At 43.5% G+C, this 16,460-nt stretch overlaps 2 protein-coding genes and 1 long non-coding RNA gene across 3 annotated transcripts in view; 1 reads left to right on the forward strand and 2 right to left on the reverse strand.

The window, feature by feature from the left end:
* dnah10 (dynein axonemal heavy chain 10) overlaps nucleotides 1–3,848 on the reverse strand; it is a 28,631-nt gene extending 24,783 nt beyond the window's left edge. Inside the window, exons 1-10 of the mRNA XM_079370491.1 lie at nucleotides 3,442–3,848; nucleotides 3,245–3,330; nucleotides 2,741–2,849; nucleotides 2,523–2,638; nucleotides 2,196–2,412; nucleotides 1,667–1,824; nucleotides 1,222–1,452; nucleotides 945–1,135; nucleotides 457–655; nucleotides 179–373 (exon numbers count right to left, since the gene is read on the reverse strand). Of these exons, the coding sequence (XP_079226617.1) occupies nucleotides 179–373; nucleotides 457–655; nucleotides 945–1,135; nucleotides 1,222–1,452; nucleotides 1,667–1,824; nucleotides 2,196–2,412; nucleotides 2,523–2,638; nucleotides 2,741–2,849; nucleotides 3,245–3,330; nucleotides 3,442–3,670 (1,731 nt within the window). The 5' untranslated portion in view covers nucleotides 3,671–3,848. The remainder of the gene's footprint in view (nucleotides 1–178; nucleotides 374–456; nucleotides 656–944; nucleotides 1,136–1,221; nucleotides 1,453–1,666; nucleotides 1,825–2,195; nucleotides 2,413–2,522; nucleotides 2,639–2,740; nucleotides 2,850–3,244; nucleotides 3,331–3,441) is intronic.
* Nucleotides 1–16,460, forward strand: part of LOC306840968 — a 240,569-nt gene that overhangs the window by 187,207 nt on the left and 36,902 nt on the right. The window lies entirely within an intron of this gene.
* atp6v0a2b (ATPase H+ transporting V0 subunit a2b) overlaps nucleotides 4,537–16,460 on the reverse strand; it is a gene marked incomplete at its 5' end in the record, with an annotated part of 12,189 nt that continues 265 nt past the window's right edge. Inside the window, 15 exons of the mRNA XM_079359638.1 lie at nucleotides 4,537–7,077; nucleotides 7,297–7,468; nucleotides 7,848–7,965; nucleotides 8,070–8,189; nucleotides 8,282–8,401; nucleotides 8,490–8,700; nucleotides 8,783–8,901; nucleotides 10,194–10,284; nucleotides 10,460–10,617; nucleotides 10,722–10,861; nucleotides 11,833–11,983; nucleotides 12,812–13,024; nucleotides 14,462–14,555; nucleotides 14,644–14,726; nucleotides 16,318–16,444. Coding sequence (XP_079215764.1) covers nucleotides 6,975–7,077; nucleotides 7,297–7,468; nucleotides 7,848–7,965; nucleotides 8,070–8,189; nucleotides 8,282–8,401; nucleotides 8,490–8,700; nucleotides 8,783–8,901; nucleotides 10,194–10,284; nucleotides 10,460–10,617; nucleotides 10,722–10,861; nucleotides 11,833–11,983; nucleotides 12,812–13,024; nucleotides 14,462–14,555; nucleotides 14,644–14,726; nucleotides 16,318–16,444 — 2,020 coding nt within the window. The 3' untranslated portion in view covers nucleotides 4,537–6,974. The remainder of the gene's footprint in view (nucleotides 7,078–7,296; nucleotides 7,469–7,847; nucleotides 7,966–8,069; nucleotides 8,190–8,281; nucleotides 8,402–8,489; nucleotides 8,701–8,782; nucleotides 8,902–10,193; nucleotides 10,285–10,459; nucleotides 10,618–10,721; nucleotides 10,862–11,832; nucleotides 11,984–12,811; nucleotides 13,025–14,461; nucleotides 14,556–14,643; nucleotides 14,727–16,317; nucleotides 16,445–16,460) is intronic.

Raw genomic sequence — 16,460 nt, forward strand, 5'->3', positions numbered from 1 at the left:
ATGTTAGTTACATACTACAGAGCAAACAGCAACATGATCAAGCAATCAGCAGTTAAGAGCTCTTCATGTGAGCACTGTTTGTTTTCTGATGTTAGATCGGTGGGTAGTTCCAACATGTGGACCCCCTTCCAGACCCCCCACCCCCCCTTCCCATGCTTCCTTGGTGTTCTGGACTCACCTGAACTGTGCCGTCAAACTCCTGCATGATCGTCTTCCAGCTGGTCATCTTAAAGACATTGAAGGGATTGAAGCTGGCGCCCTCCAAAGGCAGAACCAGACTGGCCACTCTGCACAGCACTTCGTCAATGCTTTTTGGGTCTCCGGTCACGGCTTTAAGCTCGGGGCCAAAGATGTTCGCGAAGTCCTCTAGAATCTAGTTAAACACAAATCCACGAATCCTTAAATGTTCAGGCATCATGTAAGAGGACGGCAGTAACACGTGTTGTAAACACTGACCTTTAAAACGTTGTACAGGTCCTGGCAGACAGCAGCCATGTAATCCGTCTTTTCAAACAGTCTCTTGCGGTCGAATTCCCAGCGCGGATCTCTGCTGGACTCTTCTATTTCAGCGCGGACCTGAAAGTAGGATTTCCTCCACTGGTCCATAACCCGCTTCGCATCACACACCTTGGATTTGGCCTCTTCTCTGTTTTCCCTGTTAAAGGCAGAAGCCCGATCTTAAGCTAGACGCAAAACGGGACTATTAACGAAAAATGACTTCATCTCATCCTCCCTCACAGCACCGGTCACTTCCAGAACCCAGTCGACATGTTTTGGTCATGTCGTGCTCTGGCGCTGTGTTTGTTGCATAAAAACAAAGTTTAAGCATTACGTCCATTTCATTCTACAAGTCAACATTTACAAACGGAAATTGAACATAAATAAATCAACTCCATCTTCAATCTGAAGCGCGAGAAGTAAATCGGACATGTGATCACACGTACTTGAACAGTGTTTGCACATTGATGGCCTGATCCACACGGTCACAGAGCTGCCAGGCAATGCGCTCCATCAGAGGCACCATGCGATCGTTTGTGTTGAAGTGGCAGGAGATGATCCACACGATCTGCAGGCTCTCCATCAGGTCGGGAATCGTCTCCAGGATCACATTAAAGTTTGCTCCACTCGCCAGATTCTACAACAGACGGCAGACTTTTCATTGTAAACCAAGACAGGTCAAAGAATACGTAACAGCCGAGTGTTTTTTTTATGAAAGTTCACCATGAAGTGTCTCTCCAGAGTGCTGAGGAAGCGTAAATTATCCTCTGCCTCAACACGGTATTTAGTGAGCTTGGCTACTGTTTCTTCCAAGGTCTGAACGACACCTGCTTCTGCTTTGCTCATCACCTCCAGGATCTTATGCACCGCAGGCTGCTTGAGCTGCTCACTCAGAGCGCTCAGGATGAACGCACGCTCCTGCCAGAAGTAGATCTCTGCCAAAGGGCCGGGTGCCTGAACGATAATCACAAGCAAATGTTTCACTCTGGTCTTCGGATCTCACTGTGTGTGTGTGTGTGTGTGTGCGTGTGTGTGTGTGTGTGTTTTACGCTTTCTTTCACTTAATAATTTAAACTGACAGGGTTTTAAATTCCACTTCAACACTTCAGGAAGCAGCTACTTTCCACGTGAATCACACATGGAAACCTCAAAGTCCTTCAGCACAAACCTGTGGCTTTTTGTCCAGCTGCTCCTCAACGATAATGGTGATGTGAGTCTGCCAGTTCATCACACACTGCTCTAACTTCTCCACCACCTCTGGATTAGAGAGGAATACATCCGCCTCGGGTTCCAGGTCCAGCTCAGGGACGTGCAGTTTAATCTCCTCTGTGGGTTAGAGACACATCTTTAGATGGACTGGTTATTATCTGAAACTCATTTGTAAGGAAAGAAACCATTTTAAATAGAACACATGTTTTACTCTGTATTTACCAATTTCATCCCCTCCTTATGAGGCTGTTAATATCCAAAAATCCTCAGAAAATACCCTTTGTACATTTTGTGTTTTTTATGATTCTTCATAATTGACTTTTTTTAATTCTATTTTATATATTGGTAGTTGTTTCTTATATTTGAAAATAGACCAAAAAAAGGGCAAATGGGGAATTCCAAAGACCTGCTGTTGGAGGGGTTATCAAACTTTACAAGTTCCCTGAAACAAAACACAACGAGCCCTTCTCATATCTGAAGAAACAAACCTTGGATCTGAAGGTGTGTGAGCGTTGTGTTGATCAGTCCCAAATACTTGTGCGTACGGTTGAGCAACTCATCACGAACTATGAGTCGTCCGCTCGACTCCACTCGGCTCTCCTCCTCAGCCGCTTGACTCTCCTCCTCGTGAGGAGAATCTGCTCTGCTTTGATAACCTGCACCAGTGAACTTCATCTGGTGGGCAGTTAGCAAAGATATGTACACCTAGAAAGAGAAACAGTGAGACTATGCACCCCTTTTTTAATTACGAAAATCTCTGATATGGATGGTAGACGTGGTTGCTTTTCGGTTGCTTGTGAATTGACTGCACCTACATGGGCAAGTTTTTGCTGCAGCACACGAAGAGGGTGTCCGCTTTGCATGCCGATGTCGAAAAGCTTGGGCATGGTGTTGCTGGCCTCGCTCATGTCCAGCGGTTCAATAATGGTCTCTGTTCAAAAACATAAATAAAGATCTCTTGATTGACCGCTCCTCTGAGTAAATCGATCTGTTACAACAGCTTAATCGTGAGGATGTGTAGCATTCATCTCACGCTTCGTGCTCCTGATGAAGTAGAAGACTCGAGATTGCAGAAATCTCTCTGGATATTCATTGACTGCTGCATGAAGCTCGATGTGATAAACCACTTGAACCTCCACCGTCTGAAAACACCAAACAATACTCTGGTTAAAGAACACATTTTCAAATTACATCCATTTTATAACACAAGATGCTGCAACTTCTTATCGTCCTTACATTCTGATGACTGCTCTTGCATGTGTAGTTAATTAGAGACAGACTATGGAGGGTAATCCCATCTGCATCATGGAAAGAAAGTGCAGCATGCTACAGAATATTGTCACTAAATCGTGTGAACCAGAGGAGATTAAGAAGTGGGTACACTTTGTGTGTATACCCAGCAGGCTTGTACCTGTGTGTGTACCTGCTGCACCACACTGAATGATCATAAGGCGCTCTGCTTATAGCTCACACTTGTAATGACTGATTTCATTCAGTCACAGTTTGCAATGAGGAGGGTTCAAAGGTTAAATCTCACATGGCTCTGTTTTAGTTCCTGAGTCTCTTCATCCGAGTGTGAGCTTGTCTCCTCCTCACTTTGGCTCAAGGGCTTCTCGGCAGGGTCTGCACATTCTCCATCTTCATTTGCTGTGTGTACAAACGTTTTCAGTAGCGTTTATTCACATACTGGCTAACACATTAGGCTAATTAAAAACAGACATTCAGTTAGCTTACCGGCTGGCATTTGGACTTCAATTTCTTCTTCTCTGACGGTTTTGAAAAACATGAGAACGGATGGCGAGTCTTTGTCGGAGACAATGTTTAAATAGCGGATAATTTTCTCCTCTTCTTCTCCATCTTCTCGGCTCAGAAGTTCTTCAAAACAGTTTGAATCCTCCGGTAAGTTGAAACCAGCTGACACGCGCTGTCGGATCCACTCAACTCGTAAGTCGTCGTGAACCATGTTTAAATATATATATTTACTTAATTATCATTAAAATTATGAAAACAACTTGACTACTTTCTGTTTTACCCTTTGGAAAGTTCTTCAACATTTCTCTGCGGTAGTTTTAACGAAAGTTGGACTCGAGTGATGGTTGCAGTTGTAGTTTCACGTTGCCTGGCAACGGTCAAACGTCTCGCGCTGACGATGAACTGCCAGCCTAATCTAATGCTGCGTTCAAGTGCTGATCAAATGCTCGTATGGTCCCAGAGTGTCCGAGTTGTGAAGTCGAGTTTCTGTTTCAATGTGTGCATACATGGCCTTAGGCCGGTGTTTAGAGACCTGACTGCCCCCTGAGGTTTATCTTTGGTGCTTGATGAGCTGTTTCACCCACCTGTTGTGACAGGTAGAGCTGAAATTACTCTCCTTTAAACGCCTCTTTTCTCGCACTCGCATCGACGAAACTGTGATATCCATGCATGACTTGAACGCGTCATGAAAGCAGTTTCAAATGGGGATTCTTCAGTTTTATTGAAACCTAATCCTGTTTGTGTGTCCAAAATATTGAATTTGGAGCAATCATACTGCTCTTTTTAGGCTGCCTGCTTTTAATCCTCCTCCGTTCACAGTTGTATTCAGGAAATCGGAAGTTAATTATTAAACACAAATCATTTTTAAAAAAGTAACAAGTTTGAGTGAGAGTAAAATTATTAGAAGCCCCCTTTTCATCTTTTAAAAGCACACCTTCCCTTTAGCTGCAGATTGTACTATGAAAAAAATGTAATTAACGTCAAACTGTTGTCTCTGTGACGCTGAAATCAGCTTAAAATGCAAAACCTGGTTGTTGACTTTCATGTAGTTTCTCTTAATCCAGATACCAAATAAACAAGTCAAAGAAATACAATTTATTATTGACATGAGGATGATTTTCTCAAAAGAAGTAAACGTGGAGTGTTTGTCAATGAAAACAAATATTCATGTTAAAATTAATCTCAAGAACGGGGAGACTGCATAAACAGACTTTAACCAAGCCATTGAACTATTCAGTGTTAACAAGAAAGTATAAAGGTGCTGATTTACTGTTACTCTACCCAATGAACCCAATCATCACATTTTACACCACAGTGTTGCTTTGTTTAAATTTGAAAAAAAAAAGCAAACAATGACAACAAATGCCTCTAATTCCCTTAAAACACAACAAAAAAACAGTAGCTCCAAAAAAATGACAGATTGAATAAACTCGCAAAATTCTTTCAATTTGATTTCACTTTTGGCCACTAAAGATTAAAGCCTAACCGTTGTTTGAAATGGGATATTAGATATTGTGTGACAGAGCTGAGACGACATGCATGAATGAAACATTCGCTGGAATGTAATAGGCAGTGGTGTGGTGTAGGTATACACACAAAGGCAACACCGTGAATGCATACCATTAAAATCATACACCCCTTACATTCTGATGCAACATTTTAAAACACAATAAATTAAAAAATAATTCTATATAAGTTTATACATCTCATCGCATCACATCGCTGGTCCTTTGCAGTGCTTTGGTTCCACAAAGAATCCAGAAGAAGGTGGAGAAAGACACAGCCAGCTGACGTTTGGTTGCACTTGTGAAAAGGCCGTCAGCGCAGCAAAGAGTGAGCAAAGGGAATGGAAACATCTGCTGAAGTGAAGCTCAAAATATCTGAATTAATATGATGTCAAAATCATTCACAGAAATAACTCGGGGTGGAAAAAAAGGAACAGAGAAACTGAAACTGAAGAGTCAGTGACATGTCTTAAAGGAACAGGAAGATATATTTTTTTAAAACTTCAGTCCATCACTTTGAAAAGACACGAGTCTTGAACCTGTTATTTATAACCATGACGTCACGCTTCTTACTCATCTGTTTTTTCTTCTTCTGGTTGAATCTACCTCCCTGGGAGTTGTTGTTCTCCACACGACACAGCAACAGCTGCGACTAACAGACGAATCATTAACACCTGGCCTAATACAACGCTCTGCAGGGAAGCAAACTAATACTTTCTGATGCATAAATTAGCATAATATGATATACAGTTATCTTTCCCTTTTACACTGGAAAGTGTTTAAGCTGCCTCACTGGGGAATCAAGACGAAATGTTTGGCTGATATAGATCTGAAGTGAAGCAGACAGCAGAGCTCATTTAAAGTCCATTAAAATGATCATAAGGTTACCAACGTGTTTGATACTTCACTAGATTTCATAATCATTGGTTTTAAATGATATAATGTGTCATCTGATGGGACTGTTACTTTGGGGGAACTTCAGATCTTTAGTGATGTTTTCAAACCAAAGTGCACGCCGGAGGTCGATTCTAAGCCACACGATGTTGAAGCTGACGTTTCTCAGGGTTTGTTTGTTTTCCAGGTGCCATTACCTTTATGCGTCTTACAAACACACAGAGAGCAGAGGAGGTCACACCGTTTACACAAAAGTGTCATACTGAAACATTGCCCATGTATGTGTTTGTTGAGAGATTTGGGTTAATTCAAACAAACCAAAAAAAAAAAAAAAATCCAATCTCAGCAGTGTAAGACCCCGTGTCCACCGGAGTTTTTTGTTTTCCGGGACAGAGATGCGCTGGCTGTCCGCTGAGGAGCGCTTGCATGAAGTGTTTTTTTGTGCTAAAATGAAAAGCACTGCACGTCTGTCCTGTTTCTATGACAACAGTCTTTTTTTTTTTACTGCATGTTAATAACAAGAGATCGATTTTACTCCAGCAGACACGGCGAGGAGGACGTGGGTACAGGACATGATCCGTAAGCGACAAAACTACGGGGAATATCGTACAATCAGAAAAGAGCGCCGGTGACGTCAATCTGAAAAGTTGAAAGATTTTTTAACTCAAAGCGCTCGGTGGAGCTGGACTAAGAAAACACACACTGGGCACCACAAACGCTCTCTCTTCAGTGAAGATGATTTAAATACATTTGAATGAAATGCTAGTTGGACACGGGGCCTTCGACTTCTGTTGCTAGGAAACACTTACAGAGATCTTTGATTTCTAAAAGTAGTGTATTGAAGTTTAAAATTCTGACATCGTGACCTCGAACCTCTTCTACTCTCAGATCAGACACACGACGAACAGTAGATTGCAAACATCGCTCCATTCAGCGTGAAAAGAAATCAAACAGTTTCAGCAGCCATATTGGAAAACATCTGCATAAAGAGGAGCTCTTGAATGTGTTGGTAAGGCAGTATGATTCAGTCCGAGGTCTCAGAAGAAAATCTCTTGAATATGTCTTTATAGTCATGGCGAGCTGCTCGACCACGTCACAATGTGAGCAGGCAGTCCTTCACAGTAAACCGTCGTGCTCGAAGCTGGAGGGCAGCAGAGAGAAGGAGAAGGGCATGAACTTGAATCCGCTGCCGCTGTAGAATTTATTCTGAAACTCCACCCTGGAGACAGAAAGAAAGAAAGAAAAAAAGAAAATAAGAAAAAGAAGAAAAAAAGAAAAAGAAAGAAAGAAAAAAAGAAAGAAAAAAAAAAAGAACGAAAGAAAAAGAAGAAAAGAAAAAAGAAAGAAGAAAAAGGAAAGAAAAAAACACGTCAGAATCAGAAACACTGAGATCATTGGAGACACGTTGTTCCTGTTTAAATCACAAACAGCGAATTACCAGTGCAGGCGGAGGGCATGAAGGAAAGCTGACAGCCCCTCCATCACCAGGAGGATGGACACAGTGAGAACAGCAAACAGGCCGAACACGGGCACCAGGAATAAAACCCCGAGGACGCTGTCCATCCGTAGTCCGACTCGCATCACCATGGTCCACAGCACCTCGGAGAGCTCTGAGAGTCAGGGGAGGAAAACAGGCTTCAGCTCTAATGTCAATGTACTTTATTTATACAGCCCTTTACAACAAGTCGCTTTACAACAAGTCAAAAAATAAAATAAAATCCAATAAAAACAAAGTTGAATAAAAGTAATAAAATACAGCAAAGTAAAGGGCTCCAACATTCATGACCTCCTGTCTGTGCTTCTGGATGCGTTTCATTCTGGGAACTTAACAACTCAAACGAACAGTGATTTTTTTTTTTTTTAAGAGATAAGGTCTGTTTGTATCTCGTCATGAGGTTTAGTGAAGATGATTTCCAGTGACACTGGGGCTTGTTATTAACATTAGCATGTGTGCGTTTGTACAGGTTTGAAGGATGGATTTATACTCACGGGCATGTGCCAGACTCAGAGCCCAGAGCCTCAGGTAGGACGCCGTGTTTGAGATGCAGCCGAGGCAGTACTCTATCGTGTGGATGGCCTGGTGCAGGAACTCGTCTGCAAAGTCGAACTGTCACAACGGCAAAACACAACTCAGCAAATCGCTGACAGGAGCCACAAAAAAAAAAAAAAATCTCAACCATCGCTTCGAAGCAGACAATCTGCTTTACTCACCTCCTCTGTTTGTCGCTCTCCGCTAACGGAGAGGTCGCCGAGACTGCCGCCCTCCTCCATGTCATGAGTCCTCATCAGGTAGAGCTCCTCCTCGCTGTTTCGCCGCACTCGCTCATATCCCTGCAAACACCCGAGGGGGGAGATGAATCTGATGACCCATAATAAAAGGCAGCAAGACAAATATTTGGAGAAGGTGCCTTTCACGCTCTCACCCTGTACATTCCCAGCCGCTGACTTCCGTTGTGAAGCCAGTAAAGGTAGACGGGTTTTCCCAGGAGTAAGACGGGCACAGTGAGAACAGCAATGACCACGAGAAAAACCTGCAGGCCGGTCTGGAAGAAGCGAAAACAAACAAAAATATTGAATCATTTTGATTTTTTTTCTGTTTGAGTGATAATTAGCGTGGCCGCGGCGTCTCACCTGTCCTGGGTAGAGCGGCTGCGCGGCGTCGCCCTGCATGAGGAACATGTTTATGAAGTGGATGAGGATGCTTGGTGCGTGCCTGGAGCTGTCAGCCGAGAAGACCAGCCACTTGTAGAAGATCATGAACACCAGGTAGCCGAACAGACAGAGCAGGAAGAGCAGCTCGGGGAGAAACACCAAGTACAGGTTGTACTTCTTCCTGAAGTATCTGTGACAAAAAAAAACAAACACACGCAAACTTACATCCAGGCTTCACGAGGGGGAAAAGGAAGAACTAAGCGTTTACTCACAAGTGATTGTAAGTGCTCAGGACGACCCCGAAGCTCATGTGAAAGATTCCCAGGATCACCGACATCTTCATTTTATACGAGTTCAGAAATGTGAGCCGGTTTGAGGCCAAGTTCCAAATCTACGGGGAGATAAAGGACACATGGAAGATCACTGCGCCTGCTCTGAATACAGTAACATGTATGGGGGGGTGGGGGGGGGGTCGGAGCTTGGGGGGGGGGGGGGGGGGGGGGGGTCGGAGCTCCGAGGATGGGAGAGCCTGATCTAAACACCTGAATGTCCCAGAGGAGACTCCAAACGAGCACGATTAACCCACAAAGAAACGTTGACTGAGGAAGCAAAAAACGAGTAACAAGAGTGCAGTAGAATGTTCGGGGGTTGCTAGGCAACGGTCAAGTTTCAAAGGGGAAGTCGTGGAAGTCGTTGGCCGCACACTCTGATGAGGCAGTGTTCGCATTCATGTGTGTGTGTGTGTGCGCGATACACAAACCATCATTTTCAAGTCTTAAACCGACCCAAAATGCATTGCGGCTCTCCGACTGACCGATGGCGGAAGCTCGCCACGCCATCAAAAATGTACTCTGAAGTAACCGTTGTGTAAACAGGTTGAGCATGCTGTGGAATAATATGAATATAATCATGCAGCTGTATGAGCAGCGAGCTAGTTAAACGCCATTCACAGGCCGACACACGTGCTAGCTTGATGCTAAGTTAGCCAACGCAGAAATACATCACGTGACCTGTAGTCTTGTTTGTTGCTAACGGTCAGTTAGCATTCGGTCTGTCTGAGTAAGTATGGAGGATTTATGGGGGAATAAAGGATGTGACGCTGTACTGAACAGTCCTATTACTTTATTTTATAACATGTTCAAGTTAGGAACGCTCAAATATTATCTTTAGCAGCGCTTTTAAAGATAATCTAATTACTCAACGCGTGTAAGAAAGCCATGATTGTTCCTGAATTGATCTAATCTTTCTATTGACCTCCAGTGATTCAATAACTCTCATTTTTGAAGATTAACTTTATTTGATTTTAAACGTTTTTTTTTTCCTTAAATAAAACAAAATGTGACATCAGAAGTTTTCATCAGCTAATTTCAGCAGCAGCCGACACGACTGTTACGAACAAAAGGCGTTTCTGTAGTCTCTGTATTAACATGAAAACAATCTGAAATAATGTGATTTAAATGGAACAAGACTCGGAGGAATGTTCTGGTATGAAAGTTTCCAATGTGAGTTAAGGGCTTTTATTAACGTCCATGTGGGAACACACACACACACACACACACACACACACACACACACACACACGCTCCTAATCAGCTCCAAACAGCAGCACATTAACGTGCACTGCCTCAGACTGTTTCAAACATAAAATCCCAAACTGATAAATCTTCAGTACTCATCGCTCACCGGGTCGATTCCAAGAGGGTACGGTCCACGGAAAACCCCTGTAACGTTTGGATCCAGAGTGAGAAACCGGTTCCCCTGAAGATCTGCGTTCCTATTGGGCACAGATCGAAGCACAAGAGTGTGTCGGACATGTTGAAACTTCACTGCAATCACCGTCTCACAGACGTGTTTCCACACACATTTAAATGTTCTTTTTATTTATCTTAGCCGTTTCTTTTTCTTACCTCCACGTCAACGTCATCGTTAAAAAAAACAAAGATACTCACTGCCACACTTTAGCGTCAAACATCGCCTTCGCACTCCAACGAGAGCCAAAGATGTTAAGCGACTTGGAGAAACAGTCGTTATAGATCAGGCCAGTGTAGATGGAGAACAGGCCCATCATCAGGATGATATACCGACCCTCGAAGAACGTGTTCCAGATCTGTGAGCACACACCAGAGCTCCTCAGATACACGTCAGACAAACTGAAGATAGAGAGCTTAAATTTATTTATTTTTATTTTTTTAAGAGTCCAACTCGGCTTACCTCGTTTCTGGTGTTTTTCAGTTTGCGGTTGTTCTCAAAGAGAACCATCCAGAAGGCGAACAGAGCCATGATAACACCGTGACCCAGGTCGCCAAACATCACAGCGAACAGGAACGGGAAAGTGACGATCGTGAAAGGAGCTTCAAATAAGAGGGAGAACATTTTCACATCGAGCACATCTCAGAATAATCATCATGATATATATATATATATATATATATATATATATATATATATATAGTAGGATAGTAGGGGTGGGACTTTAAAGCGTTAATTACGAGAAAATGACACGTTACATTTTTTTAATGCATTGATTCACAGTTTGCCTCAAACAGCTCGGAACGGTTTGTCATTGCTACGCACTAGCTTAGCGCTAGCTTCGCGTTAGCTTAGTGCTAGCTTTGCCACAAGTACAAACAAGAAGCGTTTTCAGCCTAAACTCGACCAAATGACCAAAATTAGTAATTCAACATCTGATAAACTTACAAATTCACTCTCTAAATTGATTGCGCTGGACTGTAGACCACTATTAGTGATAGAAGATGAAGGGTTAGAAAATGTGCTAAAGCTAGCAACATGTGATCCAACTTTCCAGCTGCTGTGCAGAAAAACTATTTCAAACAAGATCCGACAGCTTTATGAAACTGAGAAGCAAATAAAATATGATGCACTGTATTCATTCATCCACCAAAATCCATTTAGATTGAGAAGTGTTGCTTTTAAGGACAAAGTTACACCCCGAATATATAAACCTTCAACTTAATATCTACAGTATTATACAAGTAAATGAAATAAACAAAAAATAAATTAGAAGACCTAATTAAGTCCAATAAAAACAAATTATACTTTTAAAGTCTGCTTAATGTTCTGCTTATCGAAGCGCTTGTATCAGATATTTTAGATGCAGTCCGATAAAATCCGATATTCGTTTTCTGGATACGATATCAATATCGGATCGGGACACTCCTACTTTAAGGCGTTTTGTGCGAGTTTAAGAGCACTACTCTAACACAGCTGAAGGACTGACACGCTCACAAGCTGTAAACTAAAGCGTGTTGAAAGGGAATGTGGTAAAAACTCAGTGACATCACTCCTCCACAAACAGACTCACCAGGGTTAACCTCCCTGTAAGTCCCCACTCCGTAGGCATCCACGATGTTCTGGAAGCCCGAGGTAAATTTGTTTGTCCTGATCAGGGTGGGCGGCGTGTCGCTGGTGGGGATCCGGTTGACAAAGGACGGAACCGTCGCTCCGCTCTTTCTCTGGAAGAAGATGTCAAATGAAAACGTGATGAACTGAAGGTCGCCGTTGATTAGAGCAGCAACAAAAAAAAAAGACAAGTAAGGAGAAGCACATGCAAGCAGGCAGGAGTCACAACGTTGTGGTTCAGCAGATGTGGCGTGATGTCATCTGCAGTCTGTAAACGCATCTTTGTGTTTCCTGGACGAACGGAGGCCACTCAGAACCCTCGCCAAGTCTGATCTACGTCATCGTTGACACGCTGAAGCGACCGACATGTTCATACTGAGTCGGATCTGAAGGAATCAGATTTGAATCACATTCGAAACCACCTCCGTCTGTGGTTTGAAACAGAAAAAAACAGGAAAAAAAAAAAAAACTGCACACAATCTGGATTTGCTAAAAAAAAAAAATCAGATTTGGAGGTGCAATTTGAACGAGGCTTAAAAGTAACTGATTCTAGGTTAAAGCAACTGGAACCACAGCTTTGGTCTAAATGGGTCAACTAATCCCATTCACACACATTCACACGCCGCCGCCGAAGCAGCGGGGGCAACTCGGGGTTAAGCGTGGACACATTGGACATGTTGCCACAGGAGCTGGGGATCGAACCCCTGACCATTGAACAGGTCAGCTGAAGAGACAGGAAAGAGCCGGGGTCAGACCTGAACCCACGACCACTTGCATCCAGGACTAGAAAGTACAATATACACAATAAATTTATTTTTTGTCTTTGTCAAATATTTATGGATGTAGTACGGAGAGGATTTTGACCGTGATGCTCCTTCTGAGAAAATAAGACAATAAATAAAAATTTTTAAAAAAGGTGTGAGGCCGAAGAGTTTCCTCACCGATCCTTCCTCCAGGGCTCGCCGCAGCGCAGGAATGTCGTCGACAGGACACCAAACCTCCGCGATCAGACACTTGTTGGTGACGTCGAAACTACACAAGTTCAGGATGTAGTAGATGGCCTTCATCTTCTTGACCTGGATGACCCAGGTGTACACGCTTTCTGAGGCCTTGATCAGGACCTGTCTCAGGTAGTCCTCGGTCCTGTGAAGAACCTGGAGACACACACACACACACACAGGAGCGTCAGTATTCACAGAGGATGGATTTCTGCTTTACTCATGTGTAACATGTTGCACGTTCTTCCTTTAAAAAGAGAAATAAATCATGAAAACGTAAACGAGAGATTTGAAAAGATTTCAAATATTTAGTGTGTGGGAGGAAGACCATAAAAAAGAAGCAGTCAAGGAACGGGAGGGAAAGAGAGGAAATAAAAGAAACTCTTAGCCGAGGCCTCACGTGGATCATGTGCTCCAGGACGTGAGTGTAAACTGTGTTTCTCAGTCACGGCGAGTTAAAGGAAAAACAAAATTATTCACAGTGGAAACAGACTTAACAGACCCTGAAACCCGTCGCACACAAAGAAAACACAATCTGGGTTAATCTTTGGGAAAATGAGTCAGCCATTTCATTTGGTTCTGGACTTCTTTGAGCGTGAACTTCGCTCGTCGGACGACGTTTTATTCTCTGACTAGAAGTGTCGGGTTGACTTCATTTATTACCTTTAACGCCTGGAGAGCTTAACTTCACACCCTCTGACTTTTTTTTCTAAATAGGGAGAGGACTACACTGCAAAAAAAACAAAAAACACTTGCATTTTATATATCATGAAAAATAATATTTATCTGGACTGAGGGGCGGAGCCAGGATTTTCTTTTACCCAGTGTTAAAGGGGGAACTTGATTAATACGTGTTGGGGTGCCATGAATGGTCAATTTTTCAGGATTTCATAATTCAAGTTCTCCCTAGAACGCTTTACAGACCCATGCAGAGCTGGCTAAACACTGAAGCTACAGTGTCTCTACATGCAGAGCTGGCTAAACACTGAAGCTACAGTGTCCACCACATGCAGAGCTGGCTAAACACTGAAGCTACAGTGTCCACCACATGCAGAGCTGGCTAAACACTGAAGCTACAGTGTCCACCACATGCAGAGCTGGCTAAACACTGAAGCTACAGTGTCCACCACACGCAGAGCTGGCTAAACACTGAAGCTACAGTGTCCACCACACGCAGAGCTGGCTAAACACTGAAGCTACAGTGTCCACCACATGCAGAGCTGGCTAAACACTGAAGCTACAGTGTCCACCACACGCAGAGCTGGCTAAACACTGAAGCTACAGTGTCCACCACATGCAGAGCTGGCTAAACACTGAAGCTGCAGTGTCTACCACATGCAGAGCTGGCTAAACACTGAAGCTACAGTGTCCACCACATGCTGACCTGTGTGAGAGGAGGGGGGGGGGAGACAGCTCTCTGTGATGATTAGAGTTTAGACTGCAGTACTCATTTTAAACACTAGGGGGCAGAGTTACATACTGCTCCTTTAACAGGCATTAAACCTAAACGCCCGCTTCTGTCGCTCATATCCAGCATTCATTTTGCAAACCAGACACAAACTCCTCACAGAAGCGTTGAATGAACAGACTTACCGTGTGCAGGTCCTGAATACGAGTTCTTAGTCCTTCCACAACATCATTCCTCTCCTCGTTGCTGCTGGGATATGGGTACAAGTGACAGTGATAGCTGCGGAGGAACAAATACATTATTCTGACACAACCAAGGCAAGAAAAAACAAACAAAAACAAAAAAACACTGGTTACACAATAATTACCAGTCACAGATCTTCTTCACTTTCTGGCCGATCTGATCTCCCCAGTAGGAGATTAGAAACACCACCTTTTTGGTCGGCTCGTTCTGCAGTAAGAACGGAAGAGAAAGTAAAACGATCAGACCAAAATGAAGAACAAAGTTAAGTGTCATATGGTTTTAAACTTAAGCGTTCATCAAAAACTGGACACTCCTTAAAGATGACCTGATATTCTGTAAATCCTCGTCCCCATGTTTCTCTAACTCTAACATGCGTCTCTCATCTGTCTACAATGATGAGAAAAGTCCATCCTCTCCATCTTCTGCCTGCTCCACTTTTCAGAAAATGTGAGCTCAAACAGGCTGTTTGGAGATGTTCCCTTCATGACATCACAAAGGGCAGTAGCCCCTCCCCCAGGTGGGTGACACTCCCACAGCTAGGTGTTTGTTCTGCCCTCTGAGTCTGCCTTCTCACCGTAAACAATAGGACATGGAGCCAGAAAGCAGCGAGTACACCCGAGGCCTTCCAGAGAGGGGGCGTGGTCAGACACAGCTCATTTACATATTTAAAGCTACAGACACAGAAACAGCCTGTTCTGAGCAGGGCTGAAATCGAGGGGTTTATAGACATGATCAAATACAGGATCAGAGTGGATTTACAACAACACACTTCACACACATGATGAAGAGGAGCTCTGACACTTATTTACACTGGATGAAGAGGAGGAGATGTGACCTTTAAAATTAACTGTATCTGAGGGCGAAAGTTACTCAGAGTCATGTAAACTCTGCTCGTATATTTTCTTGATTTTCCGAGTTTGAAGTATGACTGACTGATCAGTCGCAGCCCTGCATGCCTGCCCTCTGGTCGAGCAGAGCAAATGGATAAGTGGATTAGTGCTGTCATTCAGTTTGAATGGATAAGATCACACGGCACTCATGGGAACAAGCAGGTTTCTGGATTTTTCTTTCTACAAAAGTTTACAAACACACTTTTATAAGCTGCTGCCTTGTGGTCTGTTTCCTCACAACACTGCACAAAGAACAAGGAAGTGACCAAGCGGGTTTTGGTGACAGATCATTTGTAACTGTGACACCAAACTGCTTTGACTCTCTGTTTGTCGTGGTTCACACTATCACAGAGGACACCGAATCTTTAGATATTAAGACGTATGTGAGAGCAGGAGAGAGAAAGTGTGCACACAGGATGGAGTCAAGAAAAGACTCGAGTTATGAAAACCTTTCAGTGGCCACCTTAACTATTGGTCTCGCAGCTCAGGAGGCAGACTGGCACCTCTCCAGTGACTCGCTTCATTCCTGCAATTTGTCCGTAATGGGTCTTAAACTGGTTTCCAACCCCGAGTCCCAGGGACAGATTTTGCAGACACACAAGTTTAGGTTTGATCTCCTCCCACCTCCCAAACTTTCTTGGATGAGACCCAAAGTGAGTTATCGGAGTTGGTTCACAGTAAAATGATCAGATTATGCTGGACAGAGGAAGAATCCTACGATGACTAAAATTCAACTGAGGAAACAGACGGAGTCATTCAAGCTGGAGTCTCTCCTCACGTCCCTGATGATAGAGGTCAAAATGAAAGTCATGTGACGTGTCAAACCAACTGGACTTTGGGGGGGGGGGGTCAAGCGTGCTTTGTCCTCTCACACAAACTTGGGAGAAGACTCGCTCTGAGGAACGCACCGTGCTGGGATCGTCCAGATACTCCTCGACCTCGCCGTAGCTCAGTATCGTGTAGCCTTTACAAACTCTCCAAAGCATCCTCTCAAAGGCCTCGATCTTCGTCCTCTGGATGAGCCCCGAGATGAAACTGGAAGAGAACAAGG

This window comes from Symphodus melops (genome assembly GCF_947650265.1).
Source record: "Symphodus melops genome assembly, chromosome: 1".
Classification (NCBI taxonomy): Eukaryota; Metazoa; Chordata; class Actinopteri; order Labriformes; family Labridae; genus Symphodus; species Symphodus melops.